Source organism: Cryptomeria japonica, chromosome 7, assembly GCF_030272615.1.
Source record: "Cryptomeria japonica chromosome 7, Sugi_1.0, whole genome shotgun sequence".
Lineage (NCBI taxonomy): Eukaryota > Viridiplantae > Streptophyta > Pinopsida > Cupressales > Cupressaceae > Cryptomeria > Cryptomeria japonica.
This window is the reverse complement of record NC_081411.1, coordinates 668,791,615-668,807,397: the sequence shown is the minus strand read 5'-3', so window position 1 is coordinate 668,807,397 and position 15,783 is coordinate 668,791,615. Positions and strand designations below refer to the sequence as shown.

The following is a 15,783-nucleotide window of genomic DNA, read 5'->3' as shown; positions in this document are numbered from 1 at the left end:
TTCACAATCTGCAACAGGCTAGGATATTCATAAATGTTAATAGGTGTAATTGAGGAGTCCCAATTTAAGTTCTCACAACCCATGTTTTCCAGTAGATCTACAAGTTTATTCCCCTCTCTATATGTATGAGAGACATAACATTCCTTAAATGAGTCCAAAGTGCCCAAATGTATTGAGGATATATGCTATTTTCCAATTCGTTGATTGTCTATTTATGTAAGCATCAACAATCAAGGTTGAGTCACCTTGAATTTGTATATTTGAACAGCCTATTTTTTAGCTATTAATCCATTTAAAAGAGCAACAACTTTAGCCATATTGTTAATCCTAGATGGAATGTTGGAGGACTTCAATGTAATCAGATTACCAAGACGGTCCCTAATGTAGATTCCAATACCTGAAATACCCGGATTACCTTTTGAGGTGCCATTAAAATTCAAATTGATGATATTGGGGCATGATGGTTGTCATTTGATCTTTGATCTATTAATGGGCTACTAAGGATGACATATTGGAGTAGAGAAGGAAGGTAACCTAATTTCTTTCCATTCATTGATAGTGAAGTTATCCTATGGAATAAAGGTGTAATTACCATTTATATTTTGAATGTTGGCATTAACTATCTCTGAAATAGATTTTTGTACCCCATCCAAAAGCATCTGTACATTAGACATTGTTTGTCAAAAAAATCTTGTATTTCTTTCCTGCCAAATTGACCAAATAACAATGGTTGGGATGCATTTCTAGATGCATGCAAGTAATGAATTAGAGAACACGGTGGTCCATGATTGGAACATGTCCCATAATGTATTAGGTAGTGGCATAGCTAGATTTAATTTATTCATGACAAATTGCCAACATTATTGGGCAAAGGAACAGTTCATGAATAAATGATCAGCTATCTCCATCTCCTTGTTACATAAAACATAATTGAAAGGCTGAGTAATATTGAGTTTACGCAATTTGTCACTTGTTAGGATTATTTTCTTAAGTGCTAACCAAGCAAAACATCCCTCTTTTGGCAACACCGAGTTATTCGAGCAAAAGGAGTAGGCCCTATGATTCAATTTTTTATTTTTCATCTAGTGAATAGCTTTGTACCCATTTTTAACTGAATAATTTCCATTTTTGGATGGTGCCTAGATCAAGGTGTCTTTCTTGTTTGATATGTATACCTCTCTCTCAAAGAAGATATGCTAAGAAATTGTTGCCTGATCTGAAAGTATAGGGAGTGTTGAAGGATCCTTCCAAATAGCCTTTCCTGAGAAGATATCTACAACACAGATATAATCAAATAACTTTATCCCCCAATTATCACTGATAACTTGTGCTGCACTAGCCAACTCCACATTTTGAATCAAAGGTGGCAGCCCATTCGATGAATCAATCCAAAACTTAATGCTTTCCCCATTATGGACTTCCCATGACACATATCTAGTGATAACTTCTCTCAAAGATCTCATGAAGTTCCATATGGTTGAGCCTTGAGGAGCATCTGAGACTTTTAAGATCCTTGAGTAGTCATTGGTGTCCAAATACTTGCCTACATTATTTTGCACCATTTTTTATGGGGTTTGGAGTACATCTGTCATACTAACTTACCTCCAAAGGCCTTGTTTCTTTTAGAAAGATCTTGCAAACCTACACCCCCCACCTCCTTTCTATTTTCCATATCTTCAAGTGACACCAAAGGTATCTTTTTAGTATCCATCATATTACTTTTCCATAAGAAGTCTCTTATGAGTTTTTGTATTTGGTGGATGACAAATTTAGGGGCTTTAATAACTGAAATGTAATAATTTGGTATTGCAGAAAGGACAGATTTAATGAGTAGGATTTTACCTGATAGGGAAAGCCATCATGTTTTCCATGCAACAACTTTGTCCTTTATTCTTTCAACTATAGATTTTCAATAACTAGCTTTATTGGATCCCATTAAAAATGGTATTCTGAGGTAGGCGGTTAGACGTTCTTCTAGTGTAAATCCCAATATTTTAACTATTTTTGTTGATATTATCTAATTAGTGTTGAAGATGTATACCTTTGATTTATCAAAATTTATCTTCTGACCTGATACAGCTGTATAAAGATCCAAAGTCTGTTTGATCCTTTTATTCTTTAATTTGTATGTAAATGTTTATTTTATTTTGAAAAGTGTCATACATAATATTAAAATTCTTTTATTCACTTAAAAGTATTGTTTAAAATACATATCAACTTTTTTATATTTTTTATTTGACAAACTCAACCACTACACTCAACACTCCATTATAGTTACGTCTCTCAATAAAACAAAAGTCGCATGGATATCTTAAATGCATCTGTAATAACCCACTTAACTTAATCCAAAAACTCAACTAATTTTTTCTTTTAATATATAAAAATATTGATTTCTTATTCTTACTTATTCTTTTTTTTTTTTTATTCAATCACATACTCAAGTACATCTATCCAAATGAGATAGGCATCCATCCAACTGGGATGGGCATCTAACCATACGGGTTAGGCATCTATCCATATGGGACTAGGCATCTAACCATATGGGTTAGGCATCTGTCCATACGGGACAAGAGGTTTCATCTATCCAATCTGGGATAGGCATCTACCCAAACAGGGTAGGCATTTATTCATAAGAATAGGATATGCTCTGGCTAGAGACTTTAGACTCATTGGGACCATCTGGGTCCTGAGCCACTCTCTAAAGACTACACTCCCCTACTAGGAGTGCACCGAGGTCACCGTCCTTAGCAGTATTAAAATAATTACATAAACAAGCTTGAGTTTCACCTTGGAATTCGTCCTAAAGCCTCAGGAAGTCAAGCGAATTTATACGAGATTCCTTCTGAGTATGCATTGAATTAATTTTAACCTTTCAATTAGTATTTGCACCATTTGATTAAAAGACCAAGGAGCTTCAAGAACCAACTACTCACCCATAACCAAATCCTAATCCCCATCCCTGAACGCCTTAGTACAAGGGACAACTTCGTCCCTAGACTGCCTACATACCCATTTCAGCACGGGATCAAGGCGTAAAGTATGTAGTTTTGGTTTCTAAATATGGTTTAATGTAAACTGTTTGGTGGGTACGCAACCCTTTCTAGGGTCAATGTCCCAGATAGTTTCTCTGTGGTTGCTACTCACGATGGTAGCTCTATAGCAAAAAGGCTGAAGGTGACCTCATGCTTGTGGCCTAAAACAACTAGTTCCTATTTTCTATTAAATACGTCACGCTTAATCCATTATCATACTTTGAAAAATCATCAAGATAGATAAATTCCAAATTATCACACACCGCCAAACCCTAATGGGGTTTTCTAAGGTTTAACTGAGCAGATGTAAATTCATTTAAAAATTCATATTTTTAGATTATCGATCCAAGGGGGATTACCCTCCCCTTGGATTTTAACTTCCAAATGACCCTTATTTCTCCCTGGTGATTTAGAGGGACGATGCCATAGATGTTGTTATTGCAACTTTATTAGGCATTAAGTGTAGTAGTTCAACACGACGGCATTACCCGTAAGTGTGACCCAGAGGCACCATAGATACCGAACGCTGCTAATTTTTAGTTTCAACTCCTCTTGTTTAGTTATCTAACTAGGAATTTAACTTTGAATTCATGAATCCTAAAAGAAGCAATATACCAATACAATTATGAAAAAGAAACTATTATATACAAGGAATTATCGCTTGAATTTAAAAACTAAACTATGAATTTTTACGTAATTGAAAGGAACATAAACAAATCGACTACCTGGAATAGTATTTTCTCCAAAGGAAAGTTATGATAATTAAAAATATGAAAACTTGAACTAAATACATGAAATTACTAATTTCTTGGAAACCATGATACTTTCAAAGATAACTTATGAAAATGATTTGAATTACTTGCAAGATATAATTGTTTTGGACAAACCATTACACAATAAGTATGAATCCTAGTACCAATTTGCTTGAAAGAAAATTAAATGATTGAATAGCAAGAATTTGGAAATGAATTTTAACACCTACTTGTTTGAAGTGGAAAGTACTTAATAATAATCCCAACTAATTCTTCCATATGAAGTAATACAAATTTCATCTACAAATGATAACACTACTTTAAATGTGAGTCCTAATACTTGAAAGGTACTAAATTGCTTGAAATAGAATTTAAATTATCAAATAATTATACTTTGGAAATGAATTTAATACTCACTTGTTGAAGGGAAAAGGAAACAACTATTCAACAATAAGCTTCAAATTAACCACATTATTCTTAGTTACTAATTGTTTGAAAAAAGAGATTAGACAAGAGTGTAAGCACTTGCTAGTTAACCAAGTAAATAATACTAAGTCTCCTAATAAGCAATTCTAATCAATAAACTTCTAGTTGCTTTTGAACTAATACCTTTGCAAGATTATAAAGTGATAACTAATTACTCCTTCCACTTGAATTAACGTTAACTTTATCGTTGGATACATTCTACAAATAATAACTTTATCAATTTCAAATACTTCAAAGGGAGCTAATGTTTGCTCCTTAAATTACCCTCAATTAGAATTGTTATTTAATTTTCTAAGTGATCATGGAGTAGGTTTCTTGAAACTCATTTGCTAAAATAATTTCGGTTTTGAATAAACTCTCTTTGCATCCTAATTAATACTATTACCATATGAATATTTAACTACGCAATTTACCTCTAAATTTAATGTTAATTAAATTTATCCTTACTAATTACTTGTATTATTAAGTGTAACTTTTCCTTTTTACTAGTCTTATGTTTCTTTTAGCTAGAAGGTAAATGATTTTAACTATTAAAAGAAGTGACTATTCGCAATGCCTTATATACTCATATCTTGGAATCTAATAAGGAAACAAATCAAATAATCAACCTTTCGAATTGAGACACATTAACTCATGTTGCTGAAATAACTAAAAGGGTTACTATGAATCTAAACACATTACTTGTTAGGTAAATTCTTTTAACATTTGATACTTGTACTAATTGAAATATACAAAAGATAGTTTGAAGTCCAAAAATTAAAAATAAATAAATAAAGAACTTAGATATTTGAAATGTATTAAATGTCTTGGGAAAATCTACTTACTACTAGGTACAATTTGAGACTAAATAGAGACACTTGAAGAAAAAGAACCAATACTATAGAATAAGTGTATCATTGGTGAAATATCATTTTTCCCTAAAGGATTAATCACATCTTAAATTTTTCTTCAATAAACAAACTTTACTATACACTAAAGAATAAATCCCTTCTTATAAGAGTAGATTATAAATTTGATTTCAACTATGTTGACATAAATAAATTTTAATTACCAAATTCTAATGAATAAATTTTATCTAAATAAACCCCTTAGTATATATACATAAAATAAATTTTAATTGTAAATCCTAATTGTATTTTACTTTAAATAAAGCACCCCCACCTCCTCTTTTCTTTTTTTTTCATTATTACTAACTTCAAAAAAATCAATTTTAAATTTTAACGATGTAAACAAACTATAAAATAAATAATTCTAATAAATTAAAATTCATTCATTCAACAATTAATAAATTATAATTTAATTCACTCAACTCGAATCAATGCAAATCAATTTAACATTAACAAGATGTTATTTATAAACAATTGGTATGAATTTTAAGACAACATATACCAATATTATTTTATATCCTAAACTTATTATAGTCAACTATATATAATATATCAATTATATTAATAATTTATTAATAACTAAATTAAAAATAAAATTGTAAAAATAACAGCAGTTATACCAATTGATATAACATGGTTGCCATGCCATAATAACTCTACATGCCTGAAACTTAAGTAACATTAATTCTTAAAAGATTTATATAAGTATTTTTATTATTATTTTTTTATTGTATTTATCTATATATATTGATTTGATCTGAGTTTATAAAAAAATAAATAAATAAACAGAGATAGATTTAGGAATTAAATTATATATTCACTAAAAGATATAATTAATTCACATAGAACAATAAGTGAAAGAAAATAAATAAGTAAATAAATAAATTTATCTTTGATGCATTATGAGATGGGTAATAATTTTTATTTTATTTTTTAAGTTTCTCATAGAAGTGATATTATTCAGGGAGAAAGAAAAACACATGTTCCCAGGGAGATACAAATTTTCTTAAATAGATGAACAAGTATATGTTCATAGAAAAATAATTAAATTAATTCACAGAGAGGGAGTAAAATTTATTTACAGGGAAGGAAAGATTATATTCATAGATGTTTACAAAGGAACAATTTTATGCTTTATGCTCACAAAAAGAGTAAAACAAGATCTATACACAGATGAATAAATTAAATAAGAGAAGTAAGATTTATACACAGGTAATCATATGCTCACAGAAATAAGTTTATTCACATGAAAGTAATAAAAAAATAAAAATAAAGATTTATACACAGATGATCAACATATATTCACAGAAAGATAAGTTTATTCACATGAAGATAATTACATATGGAAAATAAGATTTTTTTCACAAAGACCCTTTTTCTAGATTTTAAAATTCAAGAAAGCCAAAGCAAAGATTTGATTTTTCTTTCTTTTTCTCTAAAACAGATTACATATATAAAAAGAAATATTCATATGCATTTTTTTTGAAAAAGAACTTTTATCAGTGTATTACTTTTTTTAATTTTATTTATTTATTTATAATGAAAATAGATTTTCTTTTGATTAATCTTTCTAAACAATTAAGATGAGCAATTTTTTTATATAAATGAAGATTCCAGAGAGATAAAATCTATATATAAAAAAATATAAATTTTTCACATGTAAATGAGAGAATGCAAGAGAGGAGAACCTGGAATGTCAAAGATTGATGTTGAATCCTCTCCAATCTTCTAGCTATCCTTCTTAGATACTTCCTTGTAACTTCATTATTCTTAGTTACTAGTTGTTTGAATAAAGAGATTAGACAAGAGTGTAAGCAGTTGCTAGTTAACCAAGTAAATAATACTAAGTCTCCTAATAAGCAATTCTAATCAATAAACTTCTAGTTGCTTTTGAACTAATACCTTTGCAAGATTATAAAGTGATAACTAATTACTCCTTCCACTTGAAGTAACGTTAACTTTATCGTTGGATACATTCTACAAATAATAACTTTATCAATTTCAAATACTTTGAAGGAAGCTAATGTTTGCTCCTTAAATTACCCTCAATTAGAATTGTTATTTAATTTTCTAAGTGATCACGGAGTAGGTTTCTTGAAACTCATTTGCTAAAATAATTTCGGTTTTGAATAAACTCTCTTTGCATCTTAATTAATACTATTGCCATATGAATATTTAACTACGCAATTTACCTCTAAATTTAATGTTAATTAAATTTATCCTTACTAATTACTTGTATTATTAAGTGTAACTTTTCCTTTTTACTAGTCTTATGTTTCTTTTAGCTAGAAGATAAATGATTTTAACTATTAAAAGAAGTGACTATTCACAATGCCTTATATACTCATATCTTGGAATCTAATAAAGAAATAAATCAAATCTAACATTAACTCATGTTGCTGAAATACCTAAAAGGGTTACTATGAATCTAAACACATTTACTTGCTAGGTAAATTCTTTTAACATTTGATACTTGTACTAATTGAAATATACAAAAGATAGTTTGAAGTCCAAAAATTAAAAATAAATAAATAAAGAACTTAGATATTTGAAATGTATTAAATGTCTTGGGAAAATCTACTTACTACTAGGTACAATTTGGGACTAAATAGAGATACTTGAAGAAAAAGAACCAATACTATAGAATAAGTGTATCATTGGTGAAATATCATTTTTCCCTAAAGGATTAATCACATCTTAAATTTTTCTTTAATAAACAAACTTTACTATACACTAAAGAATAAATCCCTTCTTATAAGAGTAGATTATAAATTTAATTTCAACTATATTGACATAAATAAATTTTAATTACCAAATTCTAATGAATAAATTTTAACTAAATAAACCCCTTAGTATATATACATAAAATAAATTTTAATTGTACATCCTAATTGTATTTTACTTTAAATAAACCCCCCCCGCTCCTCTTTTTTTTTTTCATTACTACTAACTTCAAAAAAATCAATTTTAAATTTTAACGATGTAAACAAACTATAAAAAAAATAATTCTAATAAATTAAAGTTCATTCATTCAACAATTAATAAATTATAATTTAATTCACTCAACTCGAATCAATGCAAATCAATTTAACATTAACAAGATGTTATTTATAATCAATTAGGGAAAGGAGCATTTGGCTCTGTCTTCAGAGGAGCTCTCCCAGACAATACCCTTGTAGCAGTTAAAAAATTAGAGGGGTCTACACAGGTAGAAAAGCAGTTTCGTGCAGAAATAAGCACAATCGGAAACATACAGCATGTCAATTTGGTTCGGCTTTGCGGGTTTTGCACAGAAGGATCACAAAGGCTACTGGTTTACGAGTACATGTCCAACGGATCTCTCAATTCCTTTCTATTCGCTGGATCACAAAAGCTGTTGGACTGGAAGACACGATTCGAGATTGCTTTGGGCACTGCACGAGCTTTAGTTTATCTCCACGAAGAATGCAGAGATCAAATCATCCACTCTGATATAAAGCCCGAGAACATTTTGCTTGATAGTGATTTCAACGCCAAGGTGGCTGATTTTGGGCTGGCAAAGTTGGTGGGAAGAGATTTCAGCAGGGTTTTGACAAGCATGAGAGGAACTCGAGGTTACATCGCTCCCGAGTGGATCGACGGCTTAGTAATTACTTCCAAGGCAGACATGTATAGCTTCGGCATGATGCTACTGGAGATGATATCAGGTCGAAGAAATGTGGACATGAGCGTGAAGGAACACACTAAGCAATACTTTCCCATATGGGCTGCAACTCAAATTCTAAACGGAAACATGATGAGCGTTGTGGACGAAAGAATTGCGATACATGCGGATGTTGAGGAGGTGAGAAGAGATACTCTTGCAAGCCTGGTATGCATTTTAAAGGATGAGAATGAGAGGCCAAGCATGGCTCAAGTTATCCTGATGCTACAAGGAAAGATGAATCCTGATACACAACAGGTCATGAGATCTTTACAGTATCTAGTTGAATATTAGATTCCTGTTGTCAATTTGTTTTTCAATTTTTTTACGCCCTATGCTAAAGTTAAAATGTTCAGCTCCTCTCTCAAAGGGTACCTTCGCGGGTAAGGCTTGATTTGAGGAGGCAATGAACTTTGCATTTTCCGCCCGGATGACTATGTATGTTAGATTCCCTAAGTGAATTTCTCATATATATATACTCATATACTAGCAACAAATTTGTAACCAAGCATGGAATTTTCATCATGTCAATAACAATTACTTTATTATGATATATTCAACTAAACTGACCGTCTATAGATTTATATTACCTTGGAATTGATAAAACAAAATAATAGTTATTACAAGATTAATAATTTGAAATGAGGCGAGTGGGAGGTAAGGCGGGAGTAGGGGTTTCAAGGGAGTCTACTCTTTTTGCTGTCTCAGAGGCCACTTTTGGGGTCATGTTATTCTTGGTCTCGCTCCCAAGGATGTTGATTTGTTCCTCGAGGGTGTTGTTCATTCTTGCCTTTTTCTTCTCCTGACCCTTGCTGACTTTTGGCCCTCTTTGAGGGGTTGGTTTAGTGGTTTGGTGCCTCGGATGCTATTTAGAGTTCCTTCGATGTGGGTTGTATTGTATGTTTCTATCCTCATTGGCCCCTTGGTTGGCTTACCCCTTACTTTTTGGTTTTTACTTCAACATCTTTGGTTTTCTTTGGTTCTACCTATAGAGGTGGCAGTATCTTCTTTAGAGGTGAAGATGGATGGTGTTGGACTTGACTAATCTTCTATTGATTTGAAGGTGGATGTTACAGTTGAGACTGGAAAATGCTCTTGGGAAGTTGATGATGTGTTCCCTCGCCCTCCTATAGAGGTGTAATGGTTCCATGGGGTTTTGATTGAGCGAGGTTTGTCTGCGTAGTTGGTCTTCTCTCCTTGTCCTACTGAGGTGGCTCTCTCTCCTATTGAGGTGGAGAGAAGGTGTATGGGAGTATTTCAGCTACTGCCATTCATGTTGGTTGAGGGAGTCTGTCAAAACCCTCATGGATTTCTTTGTAGAAAATTTTTGATGCCTTGTCAAAACCTTGTTTCCCAAAATGTACCTTCAGGATATGCAGTTGTTATCTAGGCCTCGATAGGTTGTGGAAACCTTGTAAAACCCACTCTCTTAGGTTGTGGGAGCCTTGTAAAACCAACTCTCAAGGTTGAGGGAGCCTGGAAAAATCCTATGTTTCTTGTTTCTCTCAGGGATAGGCTAGATGCTAGTGGTTTTCAAGCGCCCAATTTGGCTAATGTTTTTTTTTAGGTTCAGGATTTGTGGTCTTTTGTGGCCTCAAGATTTTGTTACAAGTTATGGGAGCCTGGGGAAACCCTTCTTGCTGGCTGAGGGTGCTTGAAAATACCCTCGTTCTTTATTTTTTGAGGACTATTGTTTGCTGATTTAGATCCTCTGCTTGGGCCAGCCACTTTTGTAATGTTCTAATCTTGAGGATTGGATGGTGTTTGATTGGCTATGATTGCTTTGTTTTTTACTTATGCTTTGTGCAGTCTTTGGGTTTTGGGATCTGGATGCCCATAAGTCCATAAGGTTTCAGGTCCTTTCTAAAACCTATTGTTTGTTGTTAGGTAGTCTAGTCCATCTTTCAATGGCAACTCTCTGATTCTAAGGGTTTTGAGGCCCCTTTGAAACCTCTTTTATCCTAATAAAAAAATTTACATTTTTTTCATTTAAAATTATTTTATTTTTATTAGATTATAAGTTTTGTCTTGTTTTTATTAAAGATCATTTTTTTAAAGGCGAAAATGGCAAGCCACTATATTAAATTAATTAATAGCTGGTTCAAGGGCTTCTAGAGGAAAGAGCCAGCAAGAAAACCTCTATTCCTAGCCCAAAATAACAATGACTAAAGTACAAAGCGACTTAGAAATCAGCCTAAGAGCCTATATATCTAAATAAGCCATGGATTGGCCCAGTTAGAACTTACAAATTGCGGAAACATCCAATATAAATTGGCCTTAATATTATGACAACTACAATGCATTTACCCCAAAGCACAATCTTATATACACTGGTTTTGTCCATGGAATACTATTTGCATATCATGTGGACCTTATGGTAAATCTAACACAATTTACATTTACAAGAGAGCAACATATAGCTTGAAAAGTCTACACATAAAATGTGTAGTTAAAACAAGAACCATGTGCCCTGTATCCATGTGTTTTGTATCTACCGCATGAGAAAAACTTCCAAAAACTCATTACCATTGCCATCTCAATCACTACTCCATGCATTGTCATGCATAGGACCTATGTCTATCCATATCTAAACTATGCATGTTGGTCTCATGCATACCGATCACTGCCATATTGCCTTGCAATCAAGTGCAAATTAGTCATCACGCTCAAAATCTTTGTCTAACCATATCCATTCTATGCATATCGGTCACATGCATATTGATCTCTGTCATATTGCCTTGCAATCGAAGTTGATACCAATCATTGCCATATTTCCTTTCCATCGTCTTAACACAAACCCAATTTTGTATATGACCAGCTAATAAGGTACCTATTACCATACCAAAAGTGCAGAAACCTAACCAATGGATGAAATTATAAACAAGAATTCTTGGCCCATGAATGAACAAGTGAGCAACAAAACTGTCACACCAATGAGGTCTTCATCCCTAATTTTTTATGGATCTGGCAGATCTGCCTGGAAGACAAAGCTATGATTTCCAACATTAATAGGCCCAATAAGTACATTCTCCAACATCTGATCATAAGATTCATCTTCTGCTGACCCAACATATGTCAACTTCCATTCCAAATCTTCTTTTAAAGGAGCCAGGCATTCATATGATATCTCAAATTGAAATGAGATGAGAAAAGCAATAGGATTGTCAACAACTGTTATGTTGGTTAATCTCACCGCACTCATTTTATATTTTCCAAACACCCAAAATTTCAAATCCAACAATCTGAACACCTAAAAAGGCTACACACATGGAAAACCTCCCCTGTTGATACTCAAGTAAGATAATTCTCCCTCATTAAGCTACAGGACACAAAGGACGCAAAGTGAGGAAGATTTAATTTATACTGATTTTTAGTAGAGGAGAGATAAAATAGTTGAAGATCTTTACAAACAACAACCCTCCTCTTCACTCTGATTACTTCAGCGTATTGGCTTCCACTTAGCGACCTAGGATGTAAATTTAGCAGCCTCCTTGGCTAGGTCATTTTTGGAGTTGAGGCCACATATCCTCTCTTGAGATCCTTCATGGCAACATTCTCAGCATTGAGTCCCACATTATCACTAGGTAATGCCTTCTGCAAGGCTTCATGTTGCATTTCAACGGACTTAACCTCAGTGATCAGCCCAGTTGGACCAAAAGTGACAATTGTGCCTGGTTTCAACACTACAGTCTCAACACGCCCCACAGGCATAGTTCCAATAGCACTAATCTTGTAAAAAAACTAAAGTGGCAACCTAAGAGTCTTGCCTGAAGGATGTTTAGGATCTAAAACCTAGTCAAGGGCATCCAAGTGTATTGGGCCCTTAAACCAATCAAGGTTGGTTGATCTCTCAATCACGTTATCACCCTCAAATCCAAAGATAGGAGCAAGTGGAATTTTTTTAAGGTTGTACCCAACCTTCTTTAGGTAAGAGGATACTTCCTTTACAATTTCCTCATAACGACCCTTAGAGTATTTGGGAGTGGTAGCATCAATCTTGTTATAGTAGCAAATCATTTTCTTCACTCCCAGGGTGAATGCCAGCAAAGCATGTTCTCAGGTCTGTCCATCCTTAGAAATACCAGCCTCAAAACCTCCAGTTGTTGAATCAGTAATCAGCACTGCACACTCAACCTGCATCAATCACAGTTTCTGCCTTTGTTGCTTCTAATGAGCATGAGCAACACCTGCCCTGTTTGATCTGTGATTCCTGGCACTCTACAGATTCCCTTACCTCAACTTAGGAGGCACCAGGTTCTTCAAACAAGGAGATAATAAAACACCTCTCTACTCTCTCGAACACTTCCCTCAAGAAACTCTTGCATTTTTTCAAACAGTCTTTGTTCATATTTTTATGATAAGAAACATCTCTTTAGAGATGACAATCAAGTCAACGATTTATAGAGTTTTTCCAAGTTCACAATCTGCAGCAGGCTAGGATATTCATAAATGTTAATAGGTGTAATTGAGGAGTCCAAATTTAAGTTCTCACAACCCATGTTTGCCAGTAGATCTACAAGTTTATTCCCCTCTCTATATGTATGAGAGACATAACATTCCTTAAATGAGTCCAAAGTGCCCAAATTTATTTGAGCATATATGGTATTTTCCAATTCGTTGATTGTCTATTTATGTAAGCATCAACAATCAAGGTTGAGTCACCTTGAATTTGTATATTTGAACAGCCTATTTTTTTAGCTATTACTAGTCCATTTAAAAGAGCAACAACTTTAGCCATATTGTTAATCCTAGGTGGAATGTTGGAGGACTTCAACGTAATCAGATTACCAAGACGGTCCCTAATGCAGATTCCAATACCTGAAATACCTGGATTACCTTTTGAGGTGCCATTAAAATTCAAATTGATGATATTGGGGCATGGTGGTTGTCATTTGATCTTTGATCTATTAATGGGCTACTAAGGATGACATATTGGAGTAGAGAAGGAAGGTAACCTAATTTCTTTCCATTCGTTGATAGTGAAGTTATCCTATGGCATAAAGGTGTAATTACCATTTATATTTTGAATGTTGGTGTTAACTATCTCTGAAATAGATTTTTGTACCCCATCCAAAAGCATCTGTACATTAGACGTTGTTTGTCAAAAAAATCTTGTATTCCTTTCCTGCCAAATTGACCAAATAACAATGGTTGGGATGCATTTCCAGATGCATGCAAGTAATGAATTAGAGAACATGGTGGGCCATGATTGGAACATGTCCCATAATGTATTAGGTAGTGGCATAGCTAGATTTAATTTATTCATGACAAATTGCCAACATTATTGGGCAAAGGAACAGTTCATGAATAAATGATCAACTATCTCCATCTCCTTATTACATAAAACATAATTGAAAGGCTGAGTAATACTGAGTTTATGCAATTTGTCACTTGTTAGGATTATTTTCTTAAGTGCTAACCAAGGAAAACATCCCTCTTTTGGCAACACCGAGTTATTCCAGCAAAAGGAGTAGGCCCTATGATTCAATTTTTTATTTTCCATCTAGTGAATAGCTTTGTACCCAATTTTAACTGAATAATTTCCATTTTTGGATGGTGCCCAGATCAATGTGTCTTTCTTGTTCGATATGTATACCTCTCTCTCAGAGAAGATATGCTAAAAAATTGTTGCCTGATCTGAAAGTATAGGGAGTGTTGAAGGATCCTTCCAAATAGCCTTTCTTGAGAAGATATCTACAACACAGATATAATCAAATAACTTTATCCCCCAATTATCACTGATAACTTGTGCTGCACTAGCCAACTCCACATTTTGAATCAAAGGTGGCAGCCCATTCCATGAATCAATCCAAAAATTAATGATTTCCCCATTATGGACTTCCCATGACACATATCTAGTGATAACTTCTCTCGAAGATCTCATGAAGTTCCATATGGTTGAGCCTTGAGGAGCGTCTGAGACTTTTAAGATCCTTGAGTAGTCATTGGTGTCCAAATACTTGCCTACATTATTTTGCACCATTTTTTATGGGGTTTGGAGTACATCTGTCATAATAACTTACCTCCAAAGGCCTTGTTTCTTTTAGAAAGATCTTGCAAACCTACACCCCCCACCTCCTTTCTATTTTCCATATCTTCAAGTGACACCAAAGGTATCTTTTTAGTATCCATCATATTACTTTTCCATAAGAAGTCTCTTATGAGTTTTTGTATTTGGTGGATGACAAATTTAGGGGCTTTAATAACTGAAATGTAATAATTTGGTATTGCAGAAAGGACAGATTTAATGAGTAGGATTTTACCTGATAGGGAAAGCCATCATGTTTTCCATGCAACAACTTTGTCCTTTATTCTTTCAACTATAGATTTTCAATAACTAGCTTTATTGGGTCCCATTAAAAATGGTATTCTGAGGTAGGCAGTTAGAAGTTCTTCTAGTGTAAATCCCAATATTTTTAGTATTTTTGTTGATATTATCTGATTAGTGTTGAAGATGTATACCTTTGATTTATCAAAATTTATCTTTTGGCCTGATACAGCTGTATAAAGATCCAAAGTTTGTTTGATCCTTTTATTCTTTAGTTTGTATATAAATGTTTATTTTATTTTGAAAAGTGTCATACATAATATTAAAATTATTTTATTCACTTAAAAGTATTGTTTAAAATACATATCAACTTTTTTATATTTTTTATTTGACAAACTCAACCACTACACTCAACACTCCATTATAGTTACGTCTCTCAATAAAAAAAAAGTCACATGGATATCTTAAATGCATTTGTAATAACCCACTTAACTTAATCCAAAAACTCAACTAGTTTTTTTTTTTAATATATAAAAATATTGATTTCTTATTCTTACTTATTCTTATTTATTTTTTATTCAATCACATACTCAAGTACATCTATCCAAATGAGATAGGCATCCATCCAATCGAGATGGGCATCTAACCATATGGGTTAGGCATCTATCCATACGGG

General features: G+C 33.0%; 1 protein-coding gene and 1 pseudogene across 1 annotated transcript; one reads left to right on the top strand and one right to left on the bottom strand.

The window, feature by feature from the left end:
* Positions 1-6,064: 6,064 nt before the first annotated feature.
* On the top strand, positions 6,065-9,133 carry LOC131856911 (G-type lectin S-receptor-like serine/threonine-protein kinase At2g19130). Its single transcript, XM_059208870.1, has 2 exons — positions 6,065-6,068; positions 8,280-9,133. The coding sequence occupies exons 1-2, from the start codon at positions 6,065-6,067 to the stop codon at positions 9,131-9,133; spliced, it is 858 nt and encodes a 285-aa protein (XP_059064853.1).
* Positions 9,134-12,191: 3,058 nt separating this feature from the next.
* LOC131856226 (elongation factor 1-alpha-like) lies at positions 12,192-13,044 on the bottom strand (annotated as a pseudogene).
* Positions 13,045-15,783: the final 2,739 nt, after the last annotated feature.